Source organism: Panthera onca, chromosome E3 (assembly GCF_046562875.1).
Source record: "Panthera onca isolate mPanOnc1 chromosome E3, mPanOnc1 haplotype 2, whole genome shotgun sequence".
NCBI classification, from domain to species: domain Eukaryota; kingdom Metazoa; phylum Chordata; class Mammalia; order Carnivora; family Felidae; genus Panthera; species Panthera onca.
In genome coordinates this window covers 41,593,392-41,620,151 of record NC_138354.1, presented here as the reverse complement: position 1 = coordinate 41,620,151, position 26,760 = coordinate 41,593,392, and the positions used below count along the sequence as shown (strand labels likewise).

The 26,760-nt window shown below is 64.1% G+C and overlaps 1 protein-coding gene across 5 annotated transcripts; it reads left to right on the top strand.

The window, feature by feature from the left end:
- The first annotated feature begins 326 nt into the window (after positions 1 to 326).
- Positions 327 to 24,864, top strand: CAPN15 (calpain 15). 5 transcript variants are annotated; one of them, XM_078440376.2, is made up of 13 exons: positions 327 to 823; positions 9,772 to 10,067; positions 17,804 to 19,286; positions 20,038 to 20,246; positions 20,322 to 20,505; positions 20,587 to 20,810; positions 21,517 to 21,642; positions 21,714 to 21,866; positions 22,302 to 22,463; positions 22,549 to 22,781; positions 22,889 to 23,055; positions 23,136 to 23,314; positions 23,469 to 23,586. In XM_078440376.2, the coding sequence occupies exons 2-13, from the start codon at positions 9,886 to 9,888 to the stop codon at positions 23,476 to 23,478; spliced, it is 3,312 nt and encodes a 1,103-aa protein (XP_078296502.2). In that variant the 5' UTR covers positions 327 to 823; positions 9,772 to 9,885; the 3' UTR covers positions 23,479 to 23,586. The 5 variants fall into 5 exon arrangements, 3 of the variants coding, with proteins under 3 accessions (XP_078296502.2, XP_078296501.2, XP_078296503.2); XM_078440375.2 differs by having other exon boundaries at positions 329 to 823; positions 23,465 to 24,864; XR_014136377.1 differs by lacking the exon at positions 22,889 to 23,055 and having other exon boundaries at positions 23,469 to 23,579.
- Positions 24,865 to 26,760: the final 1,896 nt, after the last annotated feature.

The following is a 26,760-nucleotide window of genomic DNA, read 5'->3' as shown; positions in this document are numbered from 1 at the left end:
CGGAGCTTTTGACCACGAAGCCTTGAGAGGACCCGCGGAAGCAGACAAGTTGCAAAGAGAATTGCGGCCGATGGGAAGAGGGGAGGTGAGAGGGCTGGGGAGACCCTGGGAGGACATCACGGAGGTCTGCGGGCCCCATGGAGACGCAGGGACCAGGGCCTAGTCGGGCGCTCCTCCAGACAGCCGCGTAAGCAACCGCAGCACCACACCTGGGCCTGCAACGCAGAGCCTGAAGTTCAGAGACCGGCGGGGTGGAAGTCCCGCCCCTTCCTCCAGCTCAGGGCATTCTGGGAGCAGCAGCGCAGTCCTCTCCTGGAGGGATCCCTTCCATCACTCCGAGCCAGACCCGACCCGCAGCGCCGCCCGTGGCGCGGGTCTTGGCATTCTCCAGCGGTGCTGGCGGGCGGGGAGGCCCGGGAAGTCGGCGGGCCCCTGGACGGAGACGGTCGCGGCGGCTGTTGGCCAACACCCGAGGACTACAGCTCCCGGCCTGCGTCGCGCACCGGCCACCTCCCCGAGCTTCCGTCCTGGCGGTGCCGCGCGGCCCTGTGGGAGCGGTAGTCCGCTCGCGCGATTCACAGCGCCGCGTGCGCCCCGGGCGCGCCGTAGCCGCGGGGCCCCGGCCGGGCGCTACGCTACGGAGGCGGCGTAGGGCGGGCGCCGGACGCGGGCCGGGTCGGGGCCGGGCCGGCCGCGCGGTTGCTCCGCCGCTCAGCGCGGGAGGCCGGCGGCAGAAGTTGTGGGTCGGCCGGCGCCGGCGAGCAGGCCTGGGGCCGCGCCGTCCGGGCCGCGGGGACTGAGGAGGCGTCGCCAGGTTGCGGAGGTGAGTCCGGCCGGGTCGGGCCGGGCTGGGTCGGGGGCGCGGCCTGGACCCCCGCCGGAGCCCGGGCCCGGCGGGCGGCGCCTTCCGAGCGCTGGCCGGAGCCCGAGCAGGGCTGGGGGCGCCGCCCGAGAGGGGAGCGCGCGCGGACCTGGGTCATCTGGGTCACTGGGAGACCAGCCCCGGGGTGCTGCGGACGCTGGAAGCGGCCTCAGCCCCTGCTGCCCTTGAGTGCCCTTATCTTCCAGGCCTGTCCTGATCCCGCTTGCATTAGGGGATGTGCCCCCTGCTGCCCCCCGCATCCCTGCCCACAGCGCGTCTCCGGGCACTTCCCCGGGGGCGGCGCCCTCCGGCCACCCCACACTTCCTCTTTCTCTTGGTTTGGCTCTCCGGAGACAGGGAAGTTACAGGGGTGGCCCCTGAGAACGTTTGCCAGGCTGCTGGCCACCCCTTCTCATACTGACCAGTGAACCCTTGTGTGGTCAAGTGGCCCTGACTGGGTGGCTCGGGGGGGCGCGCGGGGACGGGAGTGGGGGGGGGAGGGGCGCTTCATGCAGGAGAGTTTGTGACCGGACTGCAGGCGACAGGGCTCCTGGGCCACCAGGCCTGGGAGGGCAGACAGGCCCAGCTGAGCCTGCTCTCCTCCCTGAGCCCCTCGTCGGGCCAGGTCTAGTGGGCTGTGCCATGTCCGTGACCCCCTCCGTCCCCCCAGAGACTGGGCTAGAGCAGGAAGGGGAAGTCACTGCATCCCTCCACTTCTGACTTTCTCAGATGTGAGCAGAGAGTTTCCCTGGTCTGACTCACAGAAAGAGGGCCCCAGACAGTCAGGGGGCCACACTCAGCCTGGCCTCGGGTCGGGCACATCTTACTTTCTGCTCCCAGAAGGAGCACTTCTCTCCCTTCCCTTCCGCCTCTGAAATCTCTCTGAGTTGATTCTGGGCCCACGGGCCGGTGACCTCGTGACCTCCCGAGAGCCAGGTTTAAGCCCTGCTGAGTCCAGGGCTCAGCGATAACACTGCCAGGCTGGGACCTCCGATCTCGGGTCCTGCGTCTTTGCTCTGGGTCCCCTGCCCTTCACCCAGCTCTCCGGGCCCCTGTCCTGGGTGGCTCCCTGGTAAGTCCTGCTTTCAGACGAGCAGACTGAGGCCAAGGGGCCCAGGGGGCTGCACATCCAGGTCTCCAACCCGTGAGGCTGCCTTTGTACGTCCTGGTTCCATGGCCTGTTACATTTGCGGCAGTTGGAAAGAGTATTCTGCCCTGAAATATCCCTCGAAGACCGCAGGTGTCTTTTCTGGACCCACGGTGGGTGAAGAGCCCCAGGGGGTAGCCACCCACAGGCTTGCATTCGTGGCTGTTGGACACAGAGCAGCCTCTGCCTGCCCCCCATCCCCCCCCCCCCCCCCCCCGTACACCTCAGGCACGGGAGGGTGTGGTTAAACAAACTGGTTAGGCTTTTTTTTTTTTTTTTAATTTTTTTTTCAACGTTTTTTATTTATTTTTGGGACAGAGAGAGACAGAGCATGAACGGGGGAGGGGCAGAGAGAGAGGGAGACACAGAATCGGAAACAGGCTCCAGGCTCCGAGCCGTCAGCCCAGAGCCTGACGCGGGGCTCGAACTCACAGACCGCGAGATCGTGACCTGGCTGAAGTTGGACGCTTAACCGACTGCGCCACCCAGGCGCCCCTGGTTAGGCTTTTTGAAGAACCAGGAAGCCTTGGTGACTGGTCACGTGTGTCCATGAATGTCTTGGGTTCCTGCTCTCCCCCGGAGTGTGAGGCTGCAGTGAGAGGCCCACATCAGAGTGGGGACAGGCATGGGGTGCCTTGGGTGGCTTCCTCATCAGATTTTCAAAGCCTGGGCCGGCATCCCAAGCAGGGACACTCCGGCTCCGGGCGTCCGGAACGAGCTCTGGGGTCACTCAGCCCTGGTCCTGCTCTCCCCTCCTACCTGGGCTGCCAGCACCTCCTCAGTGCTCCATTCCTCTGGTCCCGCCCTGCACCCCATTACTCAGCACCAGCACCCCGGGAATGTCCCAGAGCAGGACTGTGATCGTGTCTGTTGCCCAATCTCTTGTGCAGAGCTCCTCGGCATGGACTCCGACTCCCCCACCTTCTTCCCTTCCTGCTCTGCCGAGAACACCCAGGAAGCCTGTGCCGGGCTCCGACTCCACCTCTCGGGCCCTGTCCCTGGCTCCTTGTGCGCATGCGGGCCCTTGGTGCTCAGCGGTGTCCCGTCCACACCGAGTAGGTGCTCCCTGAGCTGCTTGCTCCCCAGCTGCTTGCTGGCAGGTAGCTCCAGGCCTCCCAGGGGAGTACAGAATGGCACCCCACAACGTTTTGGGGGATTAACCGTGGCCTTGCTGGCTTCCGCCCTCTGTGAACGAAGGTTGGGCTGCTTCCGTCTCTCAAGCTTAGAGACCTGCCCAGCCACACCCCATCATTCTGTGGGTCCCTGCAGGGTCTGAGTAGGGGCTTGGCAGACAGCTCTGTGAATGCCGCCGGGACAGGGCCGACTGGGTGCAGGGGGCCAGGGGCCGGGGGCTGTGGGAGGACAGAGGGCTGTCCTGGCCCAGCACAGACACCCCAGGAGGGGCCGCTCGGGAAGTCAGTGACTCCGTCCCTTCCACAAGGACTAGTCTGGGTACCAGGGGTGGATTTGCAGGAGATGGGAGTGGGACACATGGTGGCTGTTCCGTGCCCTGTTTCTCTTGCTTCTGCATGCTTTGTCCCCACCTCCCTGGTGGCCAGGCTGAGGGACGTGCCTGGACGGTGCTGTCAGGTAGTCAGGGAGGAGAGCGGGTGGATAGCTGCTGCCCAGCGGTGTCACGTGTGTCTGTCCAGAGGAGGCCTTCACTGCAGCCCCTACCCACCCCTGCTGTCACAGCCCGGACCTGAGGCGGAGGGGGTTCGTTCTGGAGCTCCATCTCCCAGCATCCACACTTCTCCAAAACGTTGCCCTTTGCAATTAAATTCACCTTGAACTCCAGGACCGTCTGCCCTGGCCTGATAGTCCCCTCCCTCCACTTAACAGGGAGGTGGTACATTCTGGAACCCTGCCGTTCGGGAACAGTGGCCGCAGGGAGGCCTGAGCTCCTGGGACCTAGGCTGCACGGCTCCCCGACTCCCCGGCTCACCTTCTTCCTCCCTTAACGTGAGCTTCAGGCTAGGTGTCCCCACGGCCCCGTGAAACCTGTGCTGCTGTGAGGCCAGAGGCCACCAGGCCTCCCTAGCCAAGGAAGGCGCCCCAAGTGAGGGGGTACATCTGGTGCTTTTTCTTTCCCTGTAGAACATATCATCTGACATTAAACAATATTGAACCTGTGAACTAAGAAACTGAGACCCTGAGAACGTCCCTGTTCCTCTGACAACAGCGTTTTGGAATGTGTACGCTTTCTCATGATGCACAGCTGAGGTGGTGTAGGCCTCCACAGACTCAAGGATGCTCAGTGACCCCGCTCGCCTCCGTGCAGGCAGCCCCGAGACCCCCGTGCGTGAGTGCGTCTGTCTGGAGAGGCCCTCCTCTCCTCTCCCCGGTCACTGGCCGCCTGTTTCCCTGTGACGAGCAGAGGTGCTCCATGTGCCCCGGCGCCGGGACCTGACTGACGTGGACAGGTCCAGAAATGCCGACGAGCGTGACCGCCATCCTGTAGTGCCCTCAGGCGGCAGCTCCTGGTCCCGAGGGCAAGGGTTTGGGACAGAGTATGGTTCCTTTCAAGTTCGGTAACGGGAAGTGCTAGGTACCCTTTCGGGGCCCACGACCTTCACCCTGCACCTGGCTCTCTGAGCTCAGCAGGCTGGTGACATCACCTCCCAGGGCACAGTGGCCTGCGAAGCAGGTGGGGGAGACCGGCCTTGTGTTTGCCTAAGGGCAACAGAGGGCTGGTGGAGGAGGCCACAGGGAGGCGGAGTCTGGGCCCTTCTGGCCTGAAGGACCGAGCAGGCCGCCGGTGCCCCTCCCCACCGCGGTCATCCCGTACCAAGGAGCACAGCTGCACACGGTTGCCCCGTCGGTGGGTAGAGTGGCCGGTGGTGCTGGGGTCTGAGTCCAGGTGAATCTCCGTAGCTGGCAAGCTGCTGGCCTGGAGCCCTGCCCGCTTGGGCACCTTTCTCTGGCAGCCCCTGTCCCCTGAGGACTCAGGGTCTTCAACAGCCCCATCTGCCACCCTGGCTGGCCCATGGAGTTCAGGGGTCTTGAAGCAGGCAGCAAGGGGCTGGTGAGCCACGCAGCTGTCCTGGAGCCCCTAGCCTTCTCTGGTTAAGGGACAGATGCAGCTTCTAAAGGGACCTAGTCCCTCAGCCACCAACCTTGGAAGCGTTGTCCTGCTCCCTGGCACGTCAGGGTCTAGCACGACAGGGGAATCCATCAATTTGCTGCAATGACAAATAAATACATAAATCAATGTCCCATATTTATGACTGCGCAGGACCCAACTTTTGGCCCCAGTACTCTTTAAAAAATATGTCGAGACAACTCCATGATCGTACTTAAAAATAGAGACCTCTGAGACCCTTTCTGGATGCCGCCCCTAAAATTGCAAGTGCTTCTTCAGGGATGAGGTGTCCACCAGGCTCCCATCTGGACGTTTTCCTCAGGGAACCGTCCGGACGGCATACAGCCTAGACAATGAGGGTTGTTCCTCGTCCAGGCCCACGTGCCCAGGGTAGGACAGCCTTCGTGTGACCCTGGCCCGGGGGTTAGAGGCAGAGCCTGGACAGAGTGGACTCTGGCTCGTGCTGATAAGCCTGGGGGTGGGTGTGCAGGCCCAGGGCCAGAGTCCAGAACCTTCCAGGAAAGGGAGTGCCCTCCGGGTGGATGTACCGCCGGCAAGCCTGCTGTCACGGAGCCTTCCCTCTGCGTGGAGGGTCTGGCACCTGAAGCGCTGGGAGGGCCCCGTCCCAAGGGCTGTGGGTGCGTCTGGGCCACAGGGCTCGTGTGCAGTGCAGGCAACCCCTCGCCCTGCCCAGAGAGAGCTTGGCTCTCGGGGCCACCTTGCATCAGGGCGTGCTGCAGGGAACCCCTACTCGCCTGGTGGTCCAGCCCCGACTCTGGCACCCTGGCGGGATGGCCTTTGAGGGAGAGTGCTGTCCTGTCAGTCCTGGGGTACAGGGAGGTCGAAGTCTGGCTCTCCCCAGGGCGGGTCCGGCCCGATTGCACTCAGGCTGTGGGGGTGCTGAATGACCGGTTTTGTGTCTGCTGGGTGCGATCCTGGGCTTCAGCAGGGTGGCTGCTCCCCCCTGTCCCCCCACCCCTGCCAGCAGGCTGCTCCCCGCCGTGCCCCCTCCGTTCTCCCCCCCAGCAAGCTGCTCCCCCCATGCCTCCCTGTGCTCCCCTCCCCCGTGCCCCCCCAGCAGGCTGCTCCCCCTGTGCCCACCCCCGTGGGCCGGTCCTGGGGCTGACCTCAGGCAGCCTGTCAGGGTTGCTGTGGTTCTCACCCTTATTGTGGGACTGGGAGGTACATGTAGACTTGCTCCCTGGGACACCTGGGTGGGGGTGTTGTGGAGCTGGGACACAAAGTTCGCCTTCTCACCTGGGGAGAACTGGCACAGCACGGGGAGCATGTGCAGCGTGGACATAGTCGTGGTGCTGCGTGTTTGGGGAGGGGCTTGGGCGAGGAGTGGGCGAGGAGAGGCATCATTAGGCAGCATACAGCTGTGTGGAACCCAGGTCATTGCCACACGGGACTAAGGGACCCAGGAGCACAGGACATAGTGGGCCATAAACACCCCGATTGGCTCCTGGGGTGTGACCCATACTGTGTATTCACCACCCCCCCCCCCCCCAACCGTGGCTTTTACTTGCCCGTAGTCTTCTCGGTTGACAAGTCACGGTGACCCCTGCGGGGTGGGTGGCCCCTGCTGGGTGTCACCTGGGTGAACTCTCACTTGGCGGAAGCAGCTCACCTGACCCCCGCACCTCAGCACTCCACCCCTACTCTCCCCGCCCTGCGCCTGCTGAAGTCTCAGTGCTCACCCTCTCAGAGGGCCCACAGGGGCAGGGGAGGTGGGTGGGGGGACGGAGTAGTCCTCATCTAGCCCTTCTCGTGCTGGTCCCTCTGGGCGGGTCGTGCCCTGCCAGGCGCACGCCTCACCCCCCGCCGGGGGACAGGCCGCTCAGCCCCTGCTGGTCAGCACCTCAGAGCAGAGACTGCAGCCCTACCTCCGGGCTTCCATGAGGCCAGATCTAGGCCACTGCCCCGTTTAAATCTAGGGCAGCGGCTCCCGAACAAGGCCGAGGGGGCCCGCGTGGTTTGTCAGGCTGCGGGCAGGGCTTTGCCCTCGGCGCCACGTTGCCAACCGAGCACGCTGCCCTTTGCGCGTCGCGGGAGTCTGGCGCCACCACCGTGTGCGCTCTGGCTTCCCCCCAGAGACGTGATGTTCATCGCGCTTGTCCTAAGGCACGGCAGCGGAAGGGGCGCCCTTCACGCACAGGGTTCGAGTGTTGTCGCTTGCCTGGCCCACGCGGGCACCTGACGGGTGTTTGCTGAATGAGCGAAGATGCAGGAGGTGTGGATGTGTGGCCCGTGTCCACTCTTTCGCCTGGGTGAGGGCTTTGCCCACCCAGCAGGCCCTGCAGGAGAGGAGGGCGGCGTGACGCCCGTCACCTGGGGTCGGGGTGTGCTCTGTCCCACAGGAGGCCCTCCCCTGGGTTTCGTCTTAAGGGGCAGGGCCTGTGGAACAGGGTGTGGAAATGTCCCCGTGCCTGGTTGTTCTGGCGCGGAGCCAGCGTGAGAGTCCGGGACTGACCAGCGTGCCTGGCGGAATTTCCCGCACGTCACCTCGCGCAGGTGGCACTCTCGGGTTAGCACGGGGCTGGTGGCCATTCCCCAGGGGGCCTCACTCCACCAGGGTGCTCCTTCGTGGGGTCTCACTACTCCCAGTGGGGCCCAGACGGAGGATGGGATGCAGGGTGCCGTCCTCCCTGGCGGTCCCAGAGAGGCCCTCTGGAGCCAGCTGCTCTCTGGGGAGCATTTCCCCTTGCAGGGCACCCCTTGTCTTGAGCCCCTGGGGAGAGGGACCCTGTGCTGCCTCTGCCCTCCCAGGAGACGCTGGGCTGCTACCACATAGCCCACCCCAGATGGGGCCTGAAGGGTCCCAGTTCCCCAAAGACATGTCAGGAGGCTGTTGCTCAGGGAGCCACGTGCAGAGCTCCCTGAGCGACCGGGACAGGCCTAAGCGCTCACCGCCCTGCCGCCGAAGACCTGTTCTGGGCCTTACTGAGGAGCCGGTGGGTCCTCGACGGTGCTTCGGTGCTTTGGTGCTTCGGACAGCACGCCCAGCCTGTGCGAGGGCCTTGAGACCTCTTCCTTCCGGGCAGAGTCACATCCCCCTGGGAAGCCTGGGGCCACACCCTCACTCTGCTTGGGGGCTGGTTTCTCCTCCGCTCTGCCTGCCTCGGGTACGTGTGGTGCTGGCACTGGCTCAGGGCAGGTGGCATGGTCCACCCCCCACCGGCCCTCTGCTCTCCCGGGGGGGCACAGGCAGAGCTCTTGGTCAGGGACGCCCCAGCCCTGGAGCCAAGCCTGAGCGTCTGCGGTCCCTCCAGTGCATATGGCCCCACCTCAGGCCCCTCTGCCCTGGATTTGGCTATGAAAGGTGGGTCAGAAATACTCAGGCCCTTCCTAGGAGGGGCTCCCGCGTGGACCGGAGTCCAGGGGGCTGTTCTGATTGTTCGGGGTCTGACTCGAGCTCGTCTCGTCCACACGAAGGGGTGCCATCACAGCAGAGTCCGAGGATCTCGCCTGGAAACGCATCACTAGCTCACACGTGGTTTTACCTCAATGTCACGCCGACGCGGGGACAGTTAGGATGTGTTGGGTTGCATAAGATGCATCTTTCAGAGTCCGCTCATGTGTTTTACCTTCCTCACACGGCTGCCGGGCGACTGGAAAGGGCATCTGTGGCTCGTGCGGCCCCTGTGGGTCGGTGCCCGCAGACATTCCTTCATGGATGGGGCGGGATGGCGTCGGTGTTGCAGGCCACGGGGTCTCTGCCTCCCAGAATCTGCTCTGGCGGTGCCCCGTGGGGAGGCCCGAGTGGTGAGGGCTGGCGCTGCTCTGTCCCGCCCACGTCCCCATCCCTCCAAGGCAAGGCTGTGCACAGGACCCGGGTGATCTGGCTGGAGCTCTTATGGGGCAGGGGACCCAAACTTGTCCCGGCCCTGGCCTCCAGAGCCGCGTGTGTGCTGCTGGTCACTCTCGGCTCGGGGAGCCTCTGGCCCCACCCACATACCCTGTCCCCGTGGCCCTCTAGAGCCTGGGCGCCCGCTGGCCTGCGCTGCACGGAGGTCTCCCCCGGTCCCACCCCAGCCGCCGGCCCCCTGGGGGCTGGGCTCCTTGACCCCAAGCCTCATTGGAGCTTGCCTTGCTTGGGACAAGCCTCGAGGTCTCTCCCTCGTCCCATGGGGCGTCAGACGGCCTCCCCTGAGTGCAGGCCGTCTCTGCCAGAGTCCCCTTGTCTTCCTGGGCCCTTGGGGTCCGTCTGGCCTGGGAGGCTCACCCTCAGGAAGGCTCCGCAGAAGCAGGTGGATCGAGTCCGCTTGCCTCTGCCGGGCCACACGGGTCCTTGGTGCCCCCTCCCGAAGGCCGTCCCTCGGGCTGCCCAGCTCCACTGCGCACACTTCCTCGCTCCTCTGCTTTCAGCCTGATGCTCCTCAGGCCTTGTCTCTACAATAAAGCGTGACCCTGTGACTTCTTTCTCCCTGAGGGTGGGGCCCTCTGAAGACCAGCGGGACACGTGCCCGACCCCCCCAGGGGCAGGTGACGGGCTGGCTGTGGTCGGTCGTCAGGAGCGGAGCAGGGGCCCTGGTGGCGGGGTGGGGGTCCTGGGTCCCCGAGGTCGCTTGTGCCCCGGGGAGCCTCCCCAGGCTTTGGGGGTTCATTCCCGTGAGTCATGCTGTTTCTCCTCTTTCTCTTTATTCTCTCTGTGTTTATTTCTGTCGTGTGACTGACCAGCCCGGCCGCCCTGTCTCCGGCGTGGGCGCTGTCCTCCCTCCATGCTCCACCTCACCCGCTGCCGGCCGCGTGTGACCAGGCCCGGGTCTCAGCGCGGCCGCCACCGCGGGGGCCATGGGGAGCTCCGCCTCCTCGCTGGCCACCGAGACCGAGTCGGACCACGGCTTCCCCGGGGGACCGCCTTACCCTGGGCCCCCTGCAGCAGCCGGCTGGTGTAGGAGCGGCCCCGGGGGGCCCGTCTGGGGTGGTGCCCTGGTCACCCGGCAGCACCCGTCCCCGCGTCCCCGGGCCCGAAGGTAAGAGGGTGGGGAGGGGAGGGCCCAGGGGGCGGGAGTGCTGTTGTGTCAGAGTGACCCTTCCTGGGCAGAGGGCGGCGGGGGGTCCTGTTTCTGAGAATCCTCTGGCAAGTCGCTTCCCCCACAAGGCCCGAGACTCGAGAGGCTCTTGGAGAAAATCTGGGGCGCCAGCCCTCCCCCCACACGTGCAGCGTGGGTCTGGGCCTGGCTGGCTGGTGTAGTTGGGACAGGGACTGTGTGGCCTGCTTGCCAGGTACAGGGCTTGCTCTGCTGCTCCTCCTGCCGTGGTGCCCCTGCCCGGGCAGGCCTTCACGTGCCAGCCCAAGCCAGCTGCGGGCACGACCGGGCTCCGCCCAGGTTTCTCCGCCGAGGCCGCCCATTGAGTCACCTGGGTACCCTTCCCCAGGAGTTCTGGGATGACTGGTGGGGAGCAGCCTGGGCTCAGATGGCCCACCCCTGACTTTGGCCCCTCCTGTGGCCTCGCTGGAGAGGGGAGCCTCGTGCTCAGCAGGCACTCAGGGTACCTCCAGCGGTGGCCCCTGCTCTCTTGTGACTCCCGCCAGTGGCGGCACACCTTCCCTCAGGCACCTGCCATGCTGCGTGCGCTTGGCCGTCACTTCCTGTGGACGCAGCTCACTCTGCAGGACAGTCTTCTGGTGTCTGGACCCCAGGCCTGTTCTGGGGTCACCGGCTAGGTGGATAGTAGACAGGGTCCTGACGGATATCCCTTCTGGAATGGCATTGGAGGCCCCTGCAGGGTGCTGGAGAAGTGAGCCCAGCCGGTGGTGGTATCTGGCCATGTTACCTAAGTTACCCGGTGGCAGGAGGCACTGGGCCTGGTGGCCCAGTGAGCGACAGGAGGAGTTTCCGCTGTTCCCTCGTCACGGTATTGGTGACGCACGGGTAGACATCTGTGTGTCTCTACTTGCGTGCCCTCAAATTCACCCCCTTGTAAGCGTGCAGCTGCCTGATTTTGGACGTCCATAGAGTTGTACGCCCAGGTCCCTGCCCATTTGCCACCCTTCCCCAAGCAGCCATCCTGCCTCCTGCCTGTAGATTTGCCTTTTCGAGAAATTTCATACCAGTGGAATCGTATAACTTTTGCATCTGGCTTCTGTCACCGAGTGTAACTTCCTCAGGGTCTGTCCACGTGACAGCGGGTGTCAGGGCTTCTTTCCTTTTTGTGGCTGAATAATAAATACCCCCTTGTACGGATGGACCCCATTGGGTTGTATCCATTTCTCAGTTAACAGATACTTGGTGGTTTCCACTTGGTTTTCATGGATCGTGTAGTCGTGAGCAATCACGTACAAGCGTTTGTGCAGACACACGTTTTCCTTTCTCTTGGGCGGGGACCCAGGGATACAGCTGCCGAGGGTCACTGTAAGTTTGCCCGACCTCCTGAGACAGCGCCAGCCTGTGTTCCACAGCGCTGTACCGTCGTGCGTCCCTACCAGTGATGGGGGGGAGGGTTCTAGCTTCTCCCCGCCCTGGCCAACACTGGTGACCATCTGCCTGGTTGAATCCAGACACCCTGGCGGGTGCGGGGCACTACCCCCGTGTGGTTTGGTTTGCGTCTTCCTGACTGATGACGTGGGGCATCTCCCCGTGTGACCCGTCTGTCCACACGCTTTTCACAAAGCCCCACTTCCTTCCTTCCTGGGGGTAATTCCTTACTGGGTCCTGGGGCGGGGGCTGGCCGAAAGGAGCAGCAGGCCAGGTGTGGGCCCTGCACGCCACACCCCAGCGTGCTGAGGGACACGTGTGCCCGTCAGACTTTGGATCCTGGCGCGCGCTGCCGAACCGAGTCAAACTTTTTCATTCTGGCCTCCTGCCAGGCTCTTCCCCCGGGCTGGGGCACCGGCGGCTCCTCCTGTTGCCTCCTGCAGCCAGCCAGACCCGGGGCAGTCGCTGTGTGCCCTTGCGAGCAGCAGGCGAAGCAGGAGGAGTTGACAGACGCCCCGACTGCGGATGAGAAACGGCTGGGGGGAGCTGCACCAGGCAGATGGCCGGAAATGGGGCAGGAAGGCAGGTGCCCACGCCCAACCACCCCTCAGGACCCTTCCCCTCACGCACACCTGGACGCGCGCACACACGCATTGGGCGCTCTGCCAGTCTGGAGGGCGCCGTTCACTGGAGAGCCTCCGTGCCTGGGCACGCTGTCTCCTTGGCCGGGACCGTCCCGTTGCACCGGCTTCCCTGTAACCCACCGCCAGGCCTTGGGAGCTACTCACCTTAATCCATAAGCGGTGGACGAGGGCATCGTCGCCTGCAAGCCCTGGGAACACAGAAATGAGGAGGATGACCCCAGAGGAGGGCACCTAGGCCTGCCTCGAGACCTCGGGTCGGGGGTTCTGTGGTCACGGCCAGTGGGGCATCCGGACCTTTTGGCGTGGCCTGCCCAGGACCCTAACAGCCTCAGGTCTGGCGGCTTCACTGAGGGCCTCGAGTGTGGACACCGCTTACCACTCTCCACCGTCTGGGGAGGAAAGGCATCCCCCCGGGGCTGTGCTGCACCCTGCGCCGATGACCCCTAGCGCCCGTGTTCCTGCAAACGTGCATGTCCTGGGTACTAGGGGGAGCTTACATGTGCCCCCAGAGGAACTCCGTAGCCTCCCTTTTGAATTGGAACCGGGTGCCGGCGACTCCCGGAAGACTGAGGGCACGGTGGGCATTCGGAGTTGGGATTTTCTGGACAAGTGCCTCAGTTTCCCATTGACTTGGCCTTCTGTTGTAAGGAGTAACTCAAGTCTTTCCGTGGGCAGCTGGCTCCTCCCAAGACACAACTCAGCCCGTGTCCTGAACTGTGTGGTGTCGTGGCGCTCGGGTGCGCTTTGTGTTGGAGTCTGGCTTGGCTCCGGGTCCCGACGCCGTTGCTTCCTCCCAGGCTGCTTGGGCGCTCTGGCCTCTCTGGGTGTCTTGTGAGCCCTCAGCTCCTCCCCGGGCCCTGCGTCACATCGGGGCGACCTGGGGTTCTGGGGTTGTGGAGTTGGAGGTGACCTGAGGGAGGTGAGGGCCAGGGGCCTCTGGTCAGCAGGTCACTGACCTCTGAGCCACTTCTCAGCCTGCCCAGTGACCCCGAGATGTGGGCTGCAGGGGTCAGTGAGGGAGCACAGCGCCCTCACCACTGCCTGTCCTGGGAACCCCTGTGCCACTGCCGCCATCCCCAGGGCCGCCCCTGCACAGGGCTAAATTTGAGTTTTGGGCACTACTTTGATTTAACCCTTTCTGAACCCCAGACAGAACCTTCCTGGTGTGTTTTGTCCACCACGATGGCTGTAAAACCTGCCGCATGCCGCCAGTGTCCCCAGGTGCTGGCCAGGACCAACAGACACCATACCTCAAGTTTACTGGGCCCAGATGGGAGACTGGCCAGCTGGCAGATTAGGAGGGCAAACGGGAATTGGGCCCCCTCCCTCCCCATGCTGTCCTTGCTTAGAGCATCTGGGACCCCCAGAGCCCTGGATCCAAGGGCAGATGTGTCCTAGAACAGGTGTCATTTCCCCTTCCTGCACCGGGGCCAGGGGCTTTTCTTTGGAGACCCCGCTCAGGAGTGGACGGTCTCCAGAGTGTCACGTTAGCTCTGGTGGCCCCCGCGACCAAGCCAGGTGAGGTGTGCGGGGTGAGTGACCGTGCCCTGATCCTGGAGCTGGGGTGAAAGCAGCCTAGGACTTAACCCATGCTTGTGTGCGTGTCTCTGGGCACACACTGTGACCCACACCCTGACTGTGGACCCTTCTCTGAGTGGGGAACAGTGTGGGGGAGGGCCCAGTGGTCTCCAGGAAGATTTCTTAGGCTTTTTGTAGCACGGAAGCCAAGGCCAAAGCTCGTGTGCCCCTCTCTGCTGGTGCTGAGTGCCTGTACTGAGCCCAGCCTGGCACCCATTCACCCCACCGCCCGTCTGTCTGCTTGGGCACTGCCATCTGTGGGCAAGGCTGTGTTGGCTCCTGAGCCTCGGCCACACAGGCTGGGAAGGTGGCTTCACAGAGTTTGCCCTGGGCCCTGAGAAACTTTCCTGTTGCTTGGGTTTTTGTTTTGTTTTGTTTTTTTGTGTTTTTTTGAAGAGGCAACTTTTCTTTCTTCCTGAACCAAAAGGTTTTGGCATAAACAGCATCAGAAGCACGGGCTTCGTGCCTTGTAAAGAACAATTGATTTTTCCGCCAGGCAGAACAGCTACAATCGGTGAGGGGACTGTGTGTCATGGAGTGTAGACGCCCCCTTGCACCCAGATTAGCCCTTGAGAAGCAGGTCGAAGGGCTCTCTCCGCCCCCAGGCATTGACCCATCTGAGGCGGCAGAGGAGCCGGGAGCACCCCCCCCCCCCCCCCCCCCGCACTGCCCTCCAGCGCTACTAGACCCATACACGCACACGCCACAGCCCAGCCGCTGGGAGGTGCTGTGTCCTCTGTGGCCACTACACCTGGCATCTGGGGCACACGGCCGTGCCTGCAGGCTGCCCCCTCGGGACGAGGGACAGGGGCTCCAGGCAGGGTGCGGTGCACTGTGAGTGTTGCCAGCCCTGCAGCCACCCGTCCTGGGAGGGGCACGGGATCCCTCGGGTCTGGGCACTGCCAGCACTTCGGGATAAGCTGCTGGTGGAAGGGGCTCTCCCCTTTCTCCCGCCTCCTTTGACCTTGAACACCTCCCCCGGGATGCCCCTGGGCTGGGCAGCTCCCCACCACAACCCCACGGGACTGCCAGCTGCGGGTGGGCCTCACCGGGCGTGGCCCCCGCAGCTTGGGCGCGTGCCACGGGAGGGCAGGTTCGCACGGTGCCGTGGGGCCACACAGGGCGGGCCTGCGGTGGTCTGGGTTGGTAGTGGGCAGGTGAGTGGGCAGTGGCCAGCCCCGCAGGATGCAGCCTGCCCCTCCCTTGACCCAGCGGGTGAGCCTGGACCACTGCTAGGCTGCTTTTCGTGGTCAGATGTCTGCCCAGGGTCCCCAGAGAGACCAAAGAAGTAGCTGGGCTGGGGGAGCCAGCCGTTGGCCCTGAGTGGGCATGACCCCCAGTCACTTAGGCCCTCCCCTTGAGTTCTCTTTTTTTTTTTTTTTTTTTTTTTTTGAGATGAAATTCATACAATATCGAGTAACCATTTCAGAGCGAATGGCCAGTGGCATTTAGTACATTCACACTGTGTGTGCCCAAAACCTCTACCCAGTCCCCGGACTTCATCACCCCGGTGCTCCTGAAGAAGCTGTCCCCAGCCCTTGGGGGCCACCACACTTCTTACTGCCTCTGGGTCTCCCGTCGTGAAGATTTCCTGTAAATGGACTCCCACAACGTGTGGTCTTCTGTGCTTTTGTGTTTGTTTTCTCTCACTTAGCTCTACGTGTTCACGGTTCATCCACATTGCTGCCTGTGTCGGAATTTCATTCTTTCTTAGGGCCAAATAACAGTGCACAGTTCGTTTACCTGTTTATTCACTGACGGGCCTTTGAGTTGTTTCCATCTTTGACTGTCGTGAATAGATCTGCTCTGAGCATGTGTGTGCGTGCCGGGGTACCAGTTGTCATTTGTGGGGGGTGCACACCCAGGAGAGGAATTGCTGGGTCAGGTGGTAATTGCCACGTGCTGAGGGCCGCCTCCGCATGCCCGCTGGCGATGCGGCGTCAGGTTCTCTCTTCTCCGGTGCCCGTGGGTCCTTGTTGTCGTCTGCACTGTGGATTCCGGCCAGCCATCATGGTGCCTCTCGGGGGCTTCGGTTTGCCTTTTCCTGGTGGCCGGTGATGTTGAGCATCTTTCCACAGGCTTCCATAGCCACTTGTGTGTCCTCTTTGGAGAAATGTCCGTTCACATCCTTTGACCATTTTTAAAACAGAATTTTTGTTGTTATTCAGTTACAGGAGTTACTTATATTTCCTGCATGCAAAACCCTTGTCAGACACGTTTGCAAATATTCTCTCTCGTTTTATGAGTGATCTTTTCACCTGTCCCGCTGTGCCCTTTGAAGCATGGAAGCTGTTCATTCTAAGTCCGATTTTCCCCTTATTGGCCTGTGCTTTTAGTGTCGTAACTGGCCCATTGTCAAATTCAAGGTCACAGAATTTTCTCTTTTTTTCTTTCTTTATTTTATTTTTTATTTAAGTAGCCATTATGCCCAGTGTGGGGCTCAAACTCACAACCCTGAGATCAAAAGTTGGATGTTCTACTGACTGAGCCAGCCAGGCGCCCTTCAGGGTCCCAAAAATTTACTTGGGTTTTTTTTGTAGGAGTTTTATAGTTCTCACTCCTGCATTTAGGTCATTGATCCATTTGGAGTTACTGGTGTGAGGTAAGGGCCCCACTTCATTGTTTAGTGCTTAGATCCTGCTTTCCCAGCACCATTTGTTGAAAAGACTGCCCTCAACCTGAGCGGCCTTGGCACCCTTATCTAATATCATTTGACGAGGGGTGCTCAGCTGGCTCAATTGGCAGAGCATGTGACCCTTGATCTCAGGGTCGTGAGTTTAAGCCCCACGTTGTGTGTGGAGCCTACTTAAAAAATAAGAAGTTTGACCATATGTGTGAGGGTGTTTTCCAGACTGCTCACTTCTGTCCTGTTGGTCACACAGACCATATGTAGATACATGCTTTGTCCTTGTCTTGAGTTCTTTTGCAAGATTGTTTTGGCTAGTTGAGGGGAGGGGGGTGTCCTTGCGGTTTGATACGAATTTTAGAATCAGGTTTTTCCATTCCTGCAAAAAAGAAAAGAAAAATGGGATTTTGATTGGGCTTGCATTGAATCTGATTTTATCAATCACTTGGGAATTACTGTCATTGTAACCGTATGAAGTCGTACGGTCGAGGGGGTGTCTTTCCATTCCTTCATGTCTTCTGTGATTTCTTTCAGTGACGTTTTGTACTTTTCAAGGTACAAGTCTCTCCTCCTTAGGTAAATGTATCCGTAGATATTTCATTGTTTTGGATGAAGTGGTATTGCTCTCCTAAGCTCTTGCTGGCCTAGAAACCCAGCTGACGCTTGTGTGTCAATCTCGTGCCCTGTAACGTTGCTGAATTCATTTATTAGCTCTCGTGGTTTCTCTTTTTAATGTTTATTTATTTTTAAGAGAGAGAGCACGCACATGAGCGGGGGGGGGGGGGGGGGGGGGGGGGCGGGGCAGGTGGCAGAGGGTCCCAAACAGTGTGAGGCAAGATCGGAGCTGAAGTCGGTCACTCAACCAACTCAACCACCCAGGCGCCCCAACTCTAGTATATTTTTTGTGGATTCTTGGGATTTCTAGAGGTAGTGTTACTTCTTCCTTTCCAGTTGGATGCCTCTTACCTCTTTTTCCTGCCTAACTGCTCTGGTTGAGACTCGAGTACAATGCTGACCAGCGGTGCTGAGCCCCTGGTCTTGGGAGGAAAGCACTCAGTGTGTCACCTCTGGGTATGATGTTCGCTGTAGATTTTTGAGGATGCCCTTTTTCCCGTCCAGGAAGTTCCCTCATACTCTCTCCTGGAACTGGCTAAAGACTGCCTGCCTCCCCAGCAGAGCGCCGTGGCCACTAGGGCAGCATGTCTTGACCCCATTGCTCTGTTCCCACAGGTCTGCCCCTCCAGAAGGGGTCTGAGGACAGACCTGTGAGGTCCCTTGGAGGCCCTGAGGGCTCCTGACTCCTCAGAATCCTCGAGCCCCTCGTAGGGTGCGCTCTTGGGGCCGATGTCTGTTACGGCCCGGAAGGACACAGACCCTGCGGCTCAACCCCTTTGTCCCAGGTGGACACTCGGGCCTGCACTGATCAGGACCTTCCCTTGCAGCCACACGCACTCTCCTGGGTCCATGGCCGCGATTGGGGAGTGGTCCTGTGCGCGCTGCACCTTCCTGAACCCAGCCGGGCAGCGCCAGTGCTCCATCTGCGAGGCCCCCCGGCACAAGCCTGACCTCGACCACATCCTCCGGCTCAGCGTGGAGGAGCAGAAATGGCCCTGCGCCCGCTGCACATTCCGGAACTTCCTGGGCAAGGAGACCTGCGAGGTGTGCGGCTTTGCCCCAGAGCCTGTGCCTGGCACGTCCCTGCTGCCCATCATCAATGGGGTCCTGGCGGAGCCCAGGGGCAGCTGCAAGGAGGAAGCCGGCCCCGTGCGGACGGTGGGGCTGGCGGCCTCAGAGCCAGCCCGGGGGCGGCCCGAGGAGGAGGAGGAGGAGGAGGAGGAGGAGGAAGAGGAGTTAGAGGAGGAGGAGCAGGAGAGGGCAGCAGAGCCTGGGAGTGGCTGGGCCTGCCAGCGATGCACACTGCACAACACGCCCGTGGCCAGCTCCTGCTCGGCCTGCGGAGGCCCCCGGAAACTCTCGCTGCCCAGAATCCCTCCCGAGGCCCTGGTGGTCCCCGAAATCGTGGCCCCCGCCGGCTTCCACGTCATACCTGCCCCACCCCAGCCCGGGGAAGGCGCCGAAGCTGACCCTCCCTCTGCCACCGACCAGGAGCCCCCCCGGGCGCCGTCCTTCAGTCCTTTCTCGCCCACCCTGCAGAACAACCCTGTGCCTCGCAGCCGCCGCGAGGTTCCCCCCCAGCTGCAGCCACTGGTGCCTGAGGCCACCCAGCCCTCACCCACTGCCGGCTCCAAGGGGCCCCCCCAGGGCCCAGGGCGGACCGCAGCCGGGGCCTCCCGCTTGGCAGAGCTGCTGTCAAGCAAAAGGCTGAGCATGCTGGAGGAGGAGGCCACTGAGGGTGGCCCTGCGCCGCACCGGTGTGGCTCCTGCTCTGTGCCCGGCCCCGCGAGCCCTGCCCGCTGCGAGGCCTGCGGTGCTGTGCCGGGCAGCGACATCATTGACCTGGCTGGAGACACTGTGCGCTACAAGCCAGCCAGCCCCTCCAGCCCCGACTTCACCACCTGGTCATGCGCCAAGTGCACGCTTCGGAACCCCACGGCAGCCCCCAGATGCACCGCGTGCGGCTGCTCCAAGCTGCATGGCTTCCAGGAGCACGGCGAGCTCGCCACCCGCTGCCCCGACTGCGGCGCCGAGAAGTCCGGTCCCTGCTCAGCCCACAAGGCCAGCTGCCCGGTTCTCGTGGGGCCGCCCGAGCGCCCAGGCCAGTGGGCCTGCCCTGCCTGCACTCTGCTCAACACACCCAGGGCCAAGCACTGTGCCGCCTGTCACACGCCCCAGCTCCTCGTGGCCCAGCGCCGGGGCGTCGCGCCCCTGAGGCGCAGGGAGAGCATGCACGTGGAGAAGCGGCGGCAGACCGATGAGGGCGAGGCCAAGGCCCTCTGGGAAAACATCGTGGCCTTCTGCCGGGAGGTGAGCGCCCTGCTGATGGTGGCCCCGCTCCGGGTCTGGCACTCTGCTTCCACAGACCTCTCCTCTTTGGGGGCCCCCCCCCCCGCCCCGTCCCCCGACCAAGGTGTCTGCGCCTTCTGTCCTTTCTGGGTGGTCCTTCTCTGGCCGGAGGGACAGCACCAGCACTCTTTTCCCCAAGCTCTGTGCACCAGCCTGCTCTCCCACCCCTTGCCCTTTGATCCTGTCTACGCATGAGGGTCTGTACTCCTGACCCTTCTCAGCTGTGATCTCCCGTAGATGGTGAAGCCACGGGGAGGTGGGGACACAGGTGCAGGCTTCTTGCCACAGGCAGGCCTGGTGCCTCCTCCAGCCAGGGAGACCCTGCGGAAACTCGGGGTTGGGACACTTCCTCACTCTCTTCTGCCCTTGTAGCTGTGGGGGTCCTGAGTCCAGGGGAGCATTGCCCCCCCCCCCCCCGCGTCACTTGGAGGGACTTTCTGTCCCCCCCTCAGGTTGCTGCCCCCATCACTGCCAGCAGCCCACCCTGACGGCCTGTCTGGGGGTTTGTGCCCTGGCTTCCCCATCCCAGGTTCTCCGCACCCCCATGCCTGCCATCCCTGTAACTTCCAGGCTGGGGATGTGCAGTGTCCCCCGTGTCCACATGGCGTGGTGTGGCTCACGCAAAGCCTTGGCCAGGACCTCCAGATCGGTCAGGGTGCTGGCTCTGGCCTCAGCCAGGAGGAGACTGAGTGTGAGGCCATGGCCCTTGCAGAACAGTGTGAACTTCGTGGATGACAGCTTCCCCCCTGGGCCCAAGTCTGTGGGCTTCCCCGCGGGTGACAGCGTCCAGCAGCGTGTGCGGCAGTGGCTGCGGCCCCACGAGATCAACTGCTCCGTCTCCAGGGACCACAACGCCTCGTGGTCCGTGTTCCACACTCTCCGGCCCTCGGACATCCTGCAGGGGCTGCTGGGGAACTGCTGGTGAGCGGGGCGCCCACGGGGGGCTGGGCAGCGGACGGCCCAGTGTGCTCACAGCAAGGCCCTGGTTCCGTACAGGTTCCTGAGCGCTCTGGCCGTGCTGGCCGAGCGGCCTGACCTGGTCGAGCGGGTGATGGTCACACGCAGCCTGTGTGCAGAGGGCGCCTACCAGGTGCGGCTCTGCAAGGACGGCACGTGGACGACAGTGCTGGTGGACGACATGCTACCCTGCGACGAGGCCGGCTTCCTCCTCTTCTCCCAGGTGGCGGGATGGGGGGGCCTGGGGCGGGCATCATGGGTCTCGGCGGGCGCCAGGCCTCTCGACTCCAGCCCCTCCCTGTAGGCTCAGCGGAAGCAGCTGTGGGTGGCGCTCATCGAGAAGGCGCTGGCCAAGCTGCACGGCTCCTACTTCGCCCTCCAGGCGGGGCGCGCCATCGAAGGCCTGGCCACGCTCACCGGTGCCCCCTGTGAGAGCCTGGCGCTGCAGGTCAGCTCCACTAACCCCCGCGAGGAGCCCGTTGACACTGACCTCATCTGGGCCAAAATGCTGAGTTCTAAGGAGGCTGGGTAAGAGGGGCGGGCGCTGTGGCGGTCAGCGGCGTTGGGAGGAGAGGCGAGACAAGGGGACGGCCAGGCCGGGGCCTGGAGCGGTGGGAGAACCGGGGCACGCGCCCTCTGGCCCGCACCCTGCATCTCAAGTTCGCCAGCATCTCTTACGGCAGGCAGGATGCTTGCCCATTGGCCTGACCTGGAAGGCCTCATCCTGAGTTGGGCCTCTGGTGACTGCCAGGGCCCACTCGGAGCCGCATGGAGAGAGAGCCCCACGGAGGCACCTGGTGGGAGTGGGGCTTGCCTTCTAAGACCTGGCACGCGCTGGCCAGGGTGTCTGTGGGAAGGGCTCAGAACCTTAGGCCTGGGAGAGACGGCTTATGAGTGCCAAGACCTTGTGCTCTCGGCTGATAGTGGGCAGTATTGCTGCCCTCCGAGAGCCACGGCCCGGAGCCGGCAGGACCAGCCAGCCTCAGGAGGCTTGTGGGGACTGGAGCCCAAGGCCTCTGAGCTCCTGGACCACAGCGGAGGGGGCTGGGCCAGCAATTTCCCGAGTCCCCTGTGTCTCATGAGGGTCCCACAGGCAGGACCCCCCCTCCCCCCACCCCTGCTACCTTCCGCTCTCCTCCTATCCCCCCCCCCCCCCCACTGGGGGGCAGGGCCAGCAGTCGCTGAGGCTGCTTACTAAGGGCCCCCAGTCGCTGAGGCTGCTCTGCCCGTGCAGGTTCCTCATGGGTGCCTCCTGTGGTGGGGGTAACATGAAGGTGGACGATGCCACGTACGAGAGCCTGGGCCTGCGTCCCCGCCACGCCTACTCCATTCTAGACGTCCGGGACGTCCAGGGCTCCAGGTAGGGGCCGGGTGGATGTGTGGTGGAGGCGGTGGGGGCACGGCCATGGCCCTCAGCCCTGTGGTCCGCAGGCTCCTGCGTCTCCGGAACCCGTGGGGCCGCTTCTCCTGGAACGGCAGCTGGTCAGATGAGTGGCCGCACTGGCCAGGGCACCTGCGCAGCGAGCTCATGCCACATGGGAGCAGCGAAGGCGTCTTCTGGATGGAGTACAGCGACTTCATCAGGTACCCAGACGCTGTAGGCAGGCCCCATGGCAGCCCCTGTGCTTCAGCCACCTTCACCTTGGCTCACCTGATCTCTCTGCCCCAGTTGACCCATCGTGTGGTGCCCTGCCCTGGGGACCCCACCTGCCCTTCCCGACAGCTTGAGCGGGGCGGGGGCATTCCAGAATCCAGCTCAGCACAGAATCAGTGAGGGAGGGGCTTGTATTGCCAGGGTTGGGCGGCCTCCTCCTCCTCCTCCTCCTCCTCCTCCTCCGCCTCCTCCTCCTCCCCGCTTCATGATGCTCAGGGCTGGGGACCCCTGGTGGTGTCCAGGGGCAACAGGCCCGGACCAGGGCTTCCCGACCCTGGTCCCAGGAGATGCCCTGGGGCAGGGAGTGGAGAGGGTGCAGAAGTGCCTGCACCCGAGCGCAGCGGGGCTGTCCTCTCGCTGCCCAGGTACTTCGACTCCGTGGACATCTGCAAGGTGCACTCGGACTGGCAGGAGGCGCGTGTGCAGGGCTGCTTCCCCAGCTCTGCCAGCGGGCCCGTGGGGGTGACTGCTCTCACGGTGCTGGAGCGCGCGTCCCTGGAGTTTGCCCTCTTCCAGGAGGGCAGCAGGTGGGCGGGGCCCTGGGCTGGCGGTGGGCGGGGCCGGAGGTGGGCGGGGCGACTCCCCTGACCGCAGCCCCACCTCTGGCCGCAGGCGCGCCGACTCGGGGGACAGCCACTTGCTGGACCTGTGCGTGTTGGTGTTCCGCGCGTCCTTCGGCAGCGGTGGCCGCCTGAGCCTGGGCCGCCTGCTGGCCCACAGCAAGCGCGCGGTCAAGAAGTTTGTCAACTGCGACGTGATGCTGGAGCCCGGCGAGTACGCTGTGGTGTGCTGTGCCTTCAACCACTGGAGCCCCGCCGCGCCGGGACCCCCAGCCGGCTCGCAGGGTAAGCCCCACCCCGCCGCCCCCCACCCGCAGGGAGGGCCGCGCTGTGCCCCCCCCCCCCCCCCCCCCGCCTCCCCCACTCACGCCCCCAACTCCCGCCCCCCACAGCCTCCAGCCCCTCGGCGGGAGTCCCGCGCTGCGCCCCGCAGCCGCCCGGCCACGTGCTGGCCGTGTACAGCTCCAGGCTGGTCATGGTGGAGCCCGTGGAGGCCCAGCCGACCACGCTGGCCGACGCCATCATTCTGCTCACGGAGAGCCGGGGCGAGCGGCACGAGGTGGGCCGGCGGGCGGGGTCCTGGGTGGGGGGAGGAGGGGAGGCCCGGTCCCAGCCCACTCTGTGCTGTCTGGTGTCCAGGGACGCGAGGGCATGACCTGCTACTACCTGACGCACGGCTGGGCAGGGCTCATCGTGGTGGTGGAGAACCGGCATCCCAAGTCCTACTTGCACGTGCAGTGTGACTGCTCCGACAGCTTCAACGTGGTGTCCACGCGCGGCAGCCTGCGCACCCAGGACAGCGTGCCCCCCCTGCACAGGTGGGCACCGCCCGGGCCCCGGCTGCTTCCTCGACGCCCGCCCCCTGCCCGCCCCGCTTCCTCTGCCTTCGCTGGCCCCTTCCCCCCGGTGGGCACCGGCCCCACCCCTCACCCCACCCCACCCCCATCCTCACCGGCCCCCTCCCCCAGGCAGGTCCTGGTGATCCTGTCCCAGCTGGAGGGCAACGCAGGCTTCTCCATCACCCACCGCCTGGCACACCGCAAAGCCGCCCAGGCTTTCCTCAGTGACTGGACGGCCTCCAGGGGCACCCACAGCCCCCCTCTCACGCCGGAAGTCGCTGGCCTGCATGGCCCCCGGCCTCTGTGACCACCCCACCTTCCCAGCCCCCACGTGCACTTTATGAGGGAGACCCCCACAGAGGCCGCTTGAACCAGAATCTCAGGACCCCGCCCAGGGAGCCACTAGCTGCAGTAGCTTCCCCTAGGCCTTCCTCCCTGCCCCTTCCTCCTGCCCAGGGCCTCCCAGCTACCAAGCAGAATACCTCGAACCTGCCTCTGGCACACGGGGCCTGTACGCCGGCCCCCCTGACCGGCCACCTCCAGGTCGGGTTCAGACTGCCAGGGCCAAACCAAGGTGAGGCTTCTCTTCCCTGGGGGCCTGGGGCCTCCTGCCTGGGTGAGGCAGCCAGGGGCCCTGTTCCTAGAACCAGATCTGGGCAGGTCAGAAGCCAGGACCCCAGGGTGAGAGCAGGGATCGCTCCCGTGTAGGGGTCGGAGACTGGGACTCCAGGCTGAGCAGGGACCACCACCTTCTGTGGGGGTGAGGACAGGGACCACCCCTCATGGGACACGAGATCAGGAGCCTTCTCGCCTCAGCTTACCCCCAGAGCACATTTCCCTGCCCTCCAGCCCCCACAAGGCAAGCAGGGGTCCTTGGAGTCCCAGCAGTGTGTCCCGGGAGGCAGGTGCCTGGCGACCGTGGGCTCAGGGCCAGGGATGGGGAAGGTCCCAGCTGCCCCTCTGGCGACACTATGCAATTCCTGGAGCGCCTGCCAGGATCGAAGCCATGCCCCGGGGGCTGGAGGTCAGAGCCTCCCGGTCAGGGTCCAGCCAGGCCCAGGTCCCGCCCTGCTGTTTGGCGTCCGCATCCCTGGCAGGCTCCCTGTCTAGGCACATGTAGGGCCCGGCGGCCCCTCCCTGCTCCTCCCCCACCTCAGAAGCCCAGGGAGCTGAGCCGCCACTTGGCCACCCGGCCGTCCTCCCTTGAGGTTGCTGTCAGGCCAGAGAGCTGCAGTTGCCCGCAGACATCTGAGGCCAGCTTCCTGGGGGCCCCACCCGGCCTCGGTGTCCTGCAGCTCCCAGTCAGCGGGCAGCCCTGGGGGCCTTTTACACCTGGAGAAACACCGGGAGGCAGTCCACTCCCCTTTTACTCTGAGCTGTGAATATTTTTAACCCTGTATATATGGCCAGCTCTTCTGACACAGAGACTATTTTACCAATTGTCAGTCCCCATCCCTGTAGGATGGCTCTCCATGGGTGTTTCCAGACTCAGGCTCCAACGGACCAAATAAAAATGTTTTGTTTTGTAACGACGCCTGCTCGTCTGTCTGCTGCCCCTGCCAGGGTCCCTGGCCTCTCCCCTCCCTGTGCAGGCAGGGCTGTGCCGAGGGGCACCAGCCTGCCCGGTGGCAGCACCTCACTTGAGGGGGGCTTGCCAGCTGCCTGCACGTCGGAAGGGCTGGGGCTGGGGGTCCGGGCAGGGCAGAGGCTGGGGGCAGACCTTGGGGCTGCCGCGGTCAGCAGGCGGATCCCACGCATACAGCACACCCTGCCACGGTCAGCAGACCGGTCCCCACGCACACAGGACAGTACTTTTCCCTGTGGAATCTGCTTCCAGGGGTCCCGTCTGAACCCGTCAGGCTCGTTAGGCGGGAGCAGATGGAGTGAGGGGCTGCACCGGGAGAAAAGTTTCCGTCTGGGACGGCAGCTGTCCTGCTCCTGCTCGGCCCCAGCCAGCCCCGTCCCCTCCTGCCCATCCTGGGAGGCCCCATCCCCGTGTCTCAGGTGGCGGGCCGAGGCGGGCGTGCCGAGTGGCTCACCGGGCTGCGGTTTGCACAGCGGGGGCCGCCCCCCCACACACACACCCAGAGGCTGCGGTGGGGGGGGGAGGCTGCACAGGCCGGTGCTCGGGCGGGTGTAAGAGGCCTGTCACAGGCCAGCCTATCGAATGTGAAAGCAATTAAAGCCACCAGCAGTGTTCGCTCCGGGCGGGCCTCGGGCAGCGGGGCAGCTGCCACAACACATCTCACGGGCGCCCTGCTCCACCGCGGCTGCGCCGGCCACGCTGGGCCTCGTCCTGCGGGGCGGGGGCCCAGGCGCGTCCACCTTGAGTTGGCACGGGGCTGGCCCTGCCACCCCTGGGGTGTCCCAGCATCCTGGGCCACGTCCCTCCCTGGGACAACCCAGGAAGCAAGATGTGAGGACAGCGGGCTCCTGACGACATCCTTGGGTCCCGCCAGGCCGCAGTCTCCACACGAGGCTGGAGTGGGGGGGGGGGGGGGGGCTGCTGTGTGCCCACCCCCTCCCCTAGAGCCCCGGTGTGCACGGGAGGAGGCTCTAGCAGGGAGGGGGTGGTAGAAAGAGGGGCCACGTGGCCCCAGCCTGAAAGGGCACACGGTGTCTGGGAAGGAGTTGGGGGACCCCGTAGTCCAGACCCTTAGTTTTGATTCAGGAGCTCACAGGAGGTGCTGGAAGGGGGTCGAGGTGGGCGCTTGGCCAGGATCAGGGGGCTCCTGGGGTGTGGACTTAGCCACCAAGCCCTTGGCCGTGGCTGGCCTCACCTGGACCCCAGGGCCACCAAAATGGGGATCGGGCACAAGGCCAGAGGCCGTCCCCCTTCTGTTGGGTCCCGGCTCCCCACCTCAGCCCACTGCCTCCTGTGTCTCCCACCCTCTGGCCGCTGAAGCTGCTGGTCCCGGGCCCTCCTCCCCATCTCTGCCTGCCAGGTTGGCCTTGGGCCTCCCACAGCCCTCTCTCCCGGCCTCCCGGCCAGGCCACCTCACTGCCCACACGGCCACGGCGGCCTTCTCCAGGCGGGCGGTGGTGTGTTCTCACTTGTGAAGCGTCCCTGTCAGAAGCACTTAGTGTACAAATTAGCCGCAGCCTCCCGCCTCCCTCTGCACGGCTGTGGGCGCCGGGCTGACAGGGCCGAGGCTCCGGGCGCTCTCCCGCCTGCCCCGGGCGCCCACACAGCCCGCGTGCACCCCTGGCCGCCCGCCCACGACTGAGCAGGAGGGCTGTTCCTTGCCAACCAGCCAGGGGTCCTCCCGGGGCCCCCGACCCTGACCTGGCCAGGGAGAGGGGTGGGGGGACCACACCAGGGCAGGGCATTCAGCAAGATCCCGGGGGTCCCGAGCTCAAGGCCCAGCACTTGGACCTACCCCAGAGTTGCAGGCCCAGTGTTGAGAGCCTTGGGGGGGGACCTA

Excerpts from the sequence above, each read along its gene's own strand:
- CAPN15 (XM_078440375.2), top strand. The coding sequence starts at position 9,886 with ATGGGGAGCTCCGCCTCCTCGCTGGCCACCGAGACCGAGTCGGACCAC. Across the intron at positions 20,811-21,516 it reads CTGAGTTCTAAGGAGGCTGG|GTTCCTCATGGGTGCCTCCT; the intron begins GTAAGAGGGGCG and ends CTGCCCGTGCAG. Across the intron at positions 21,867-22,301 it reads GAGTACAGCGACTTCATCAG|GTACTTCGACTCCGTGGACA; the intron begins GTACCCAGACGC and ends CTCGCTGCCCAG.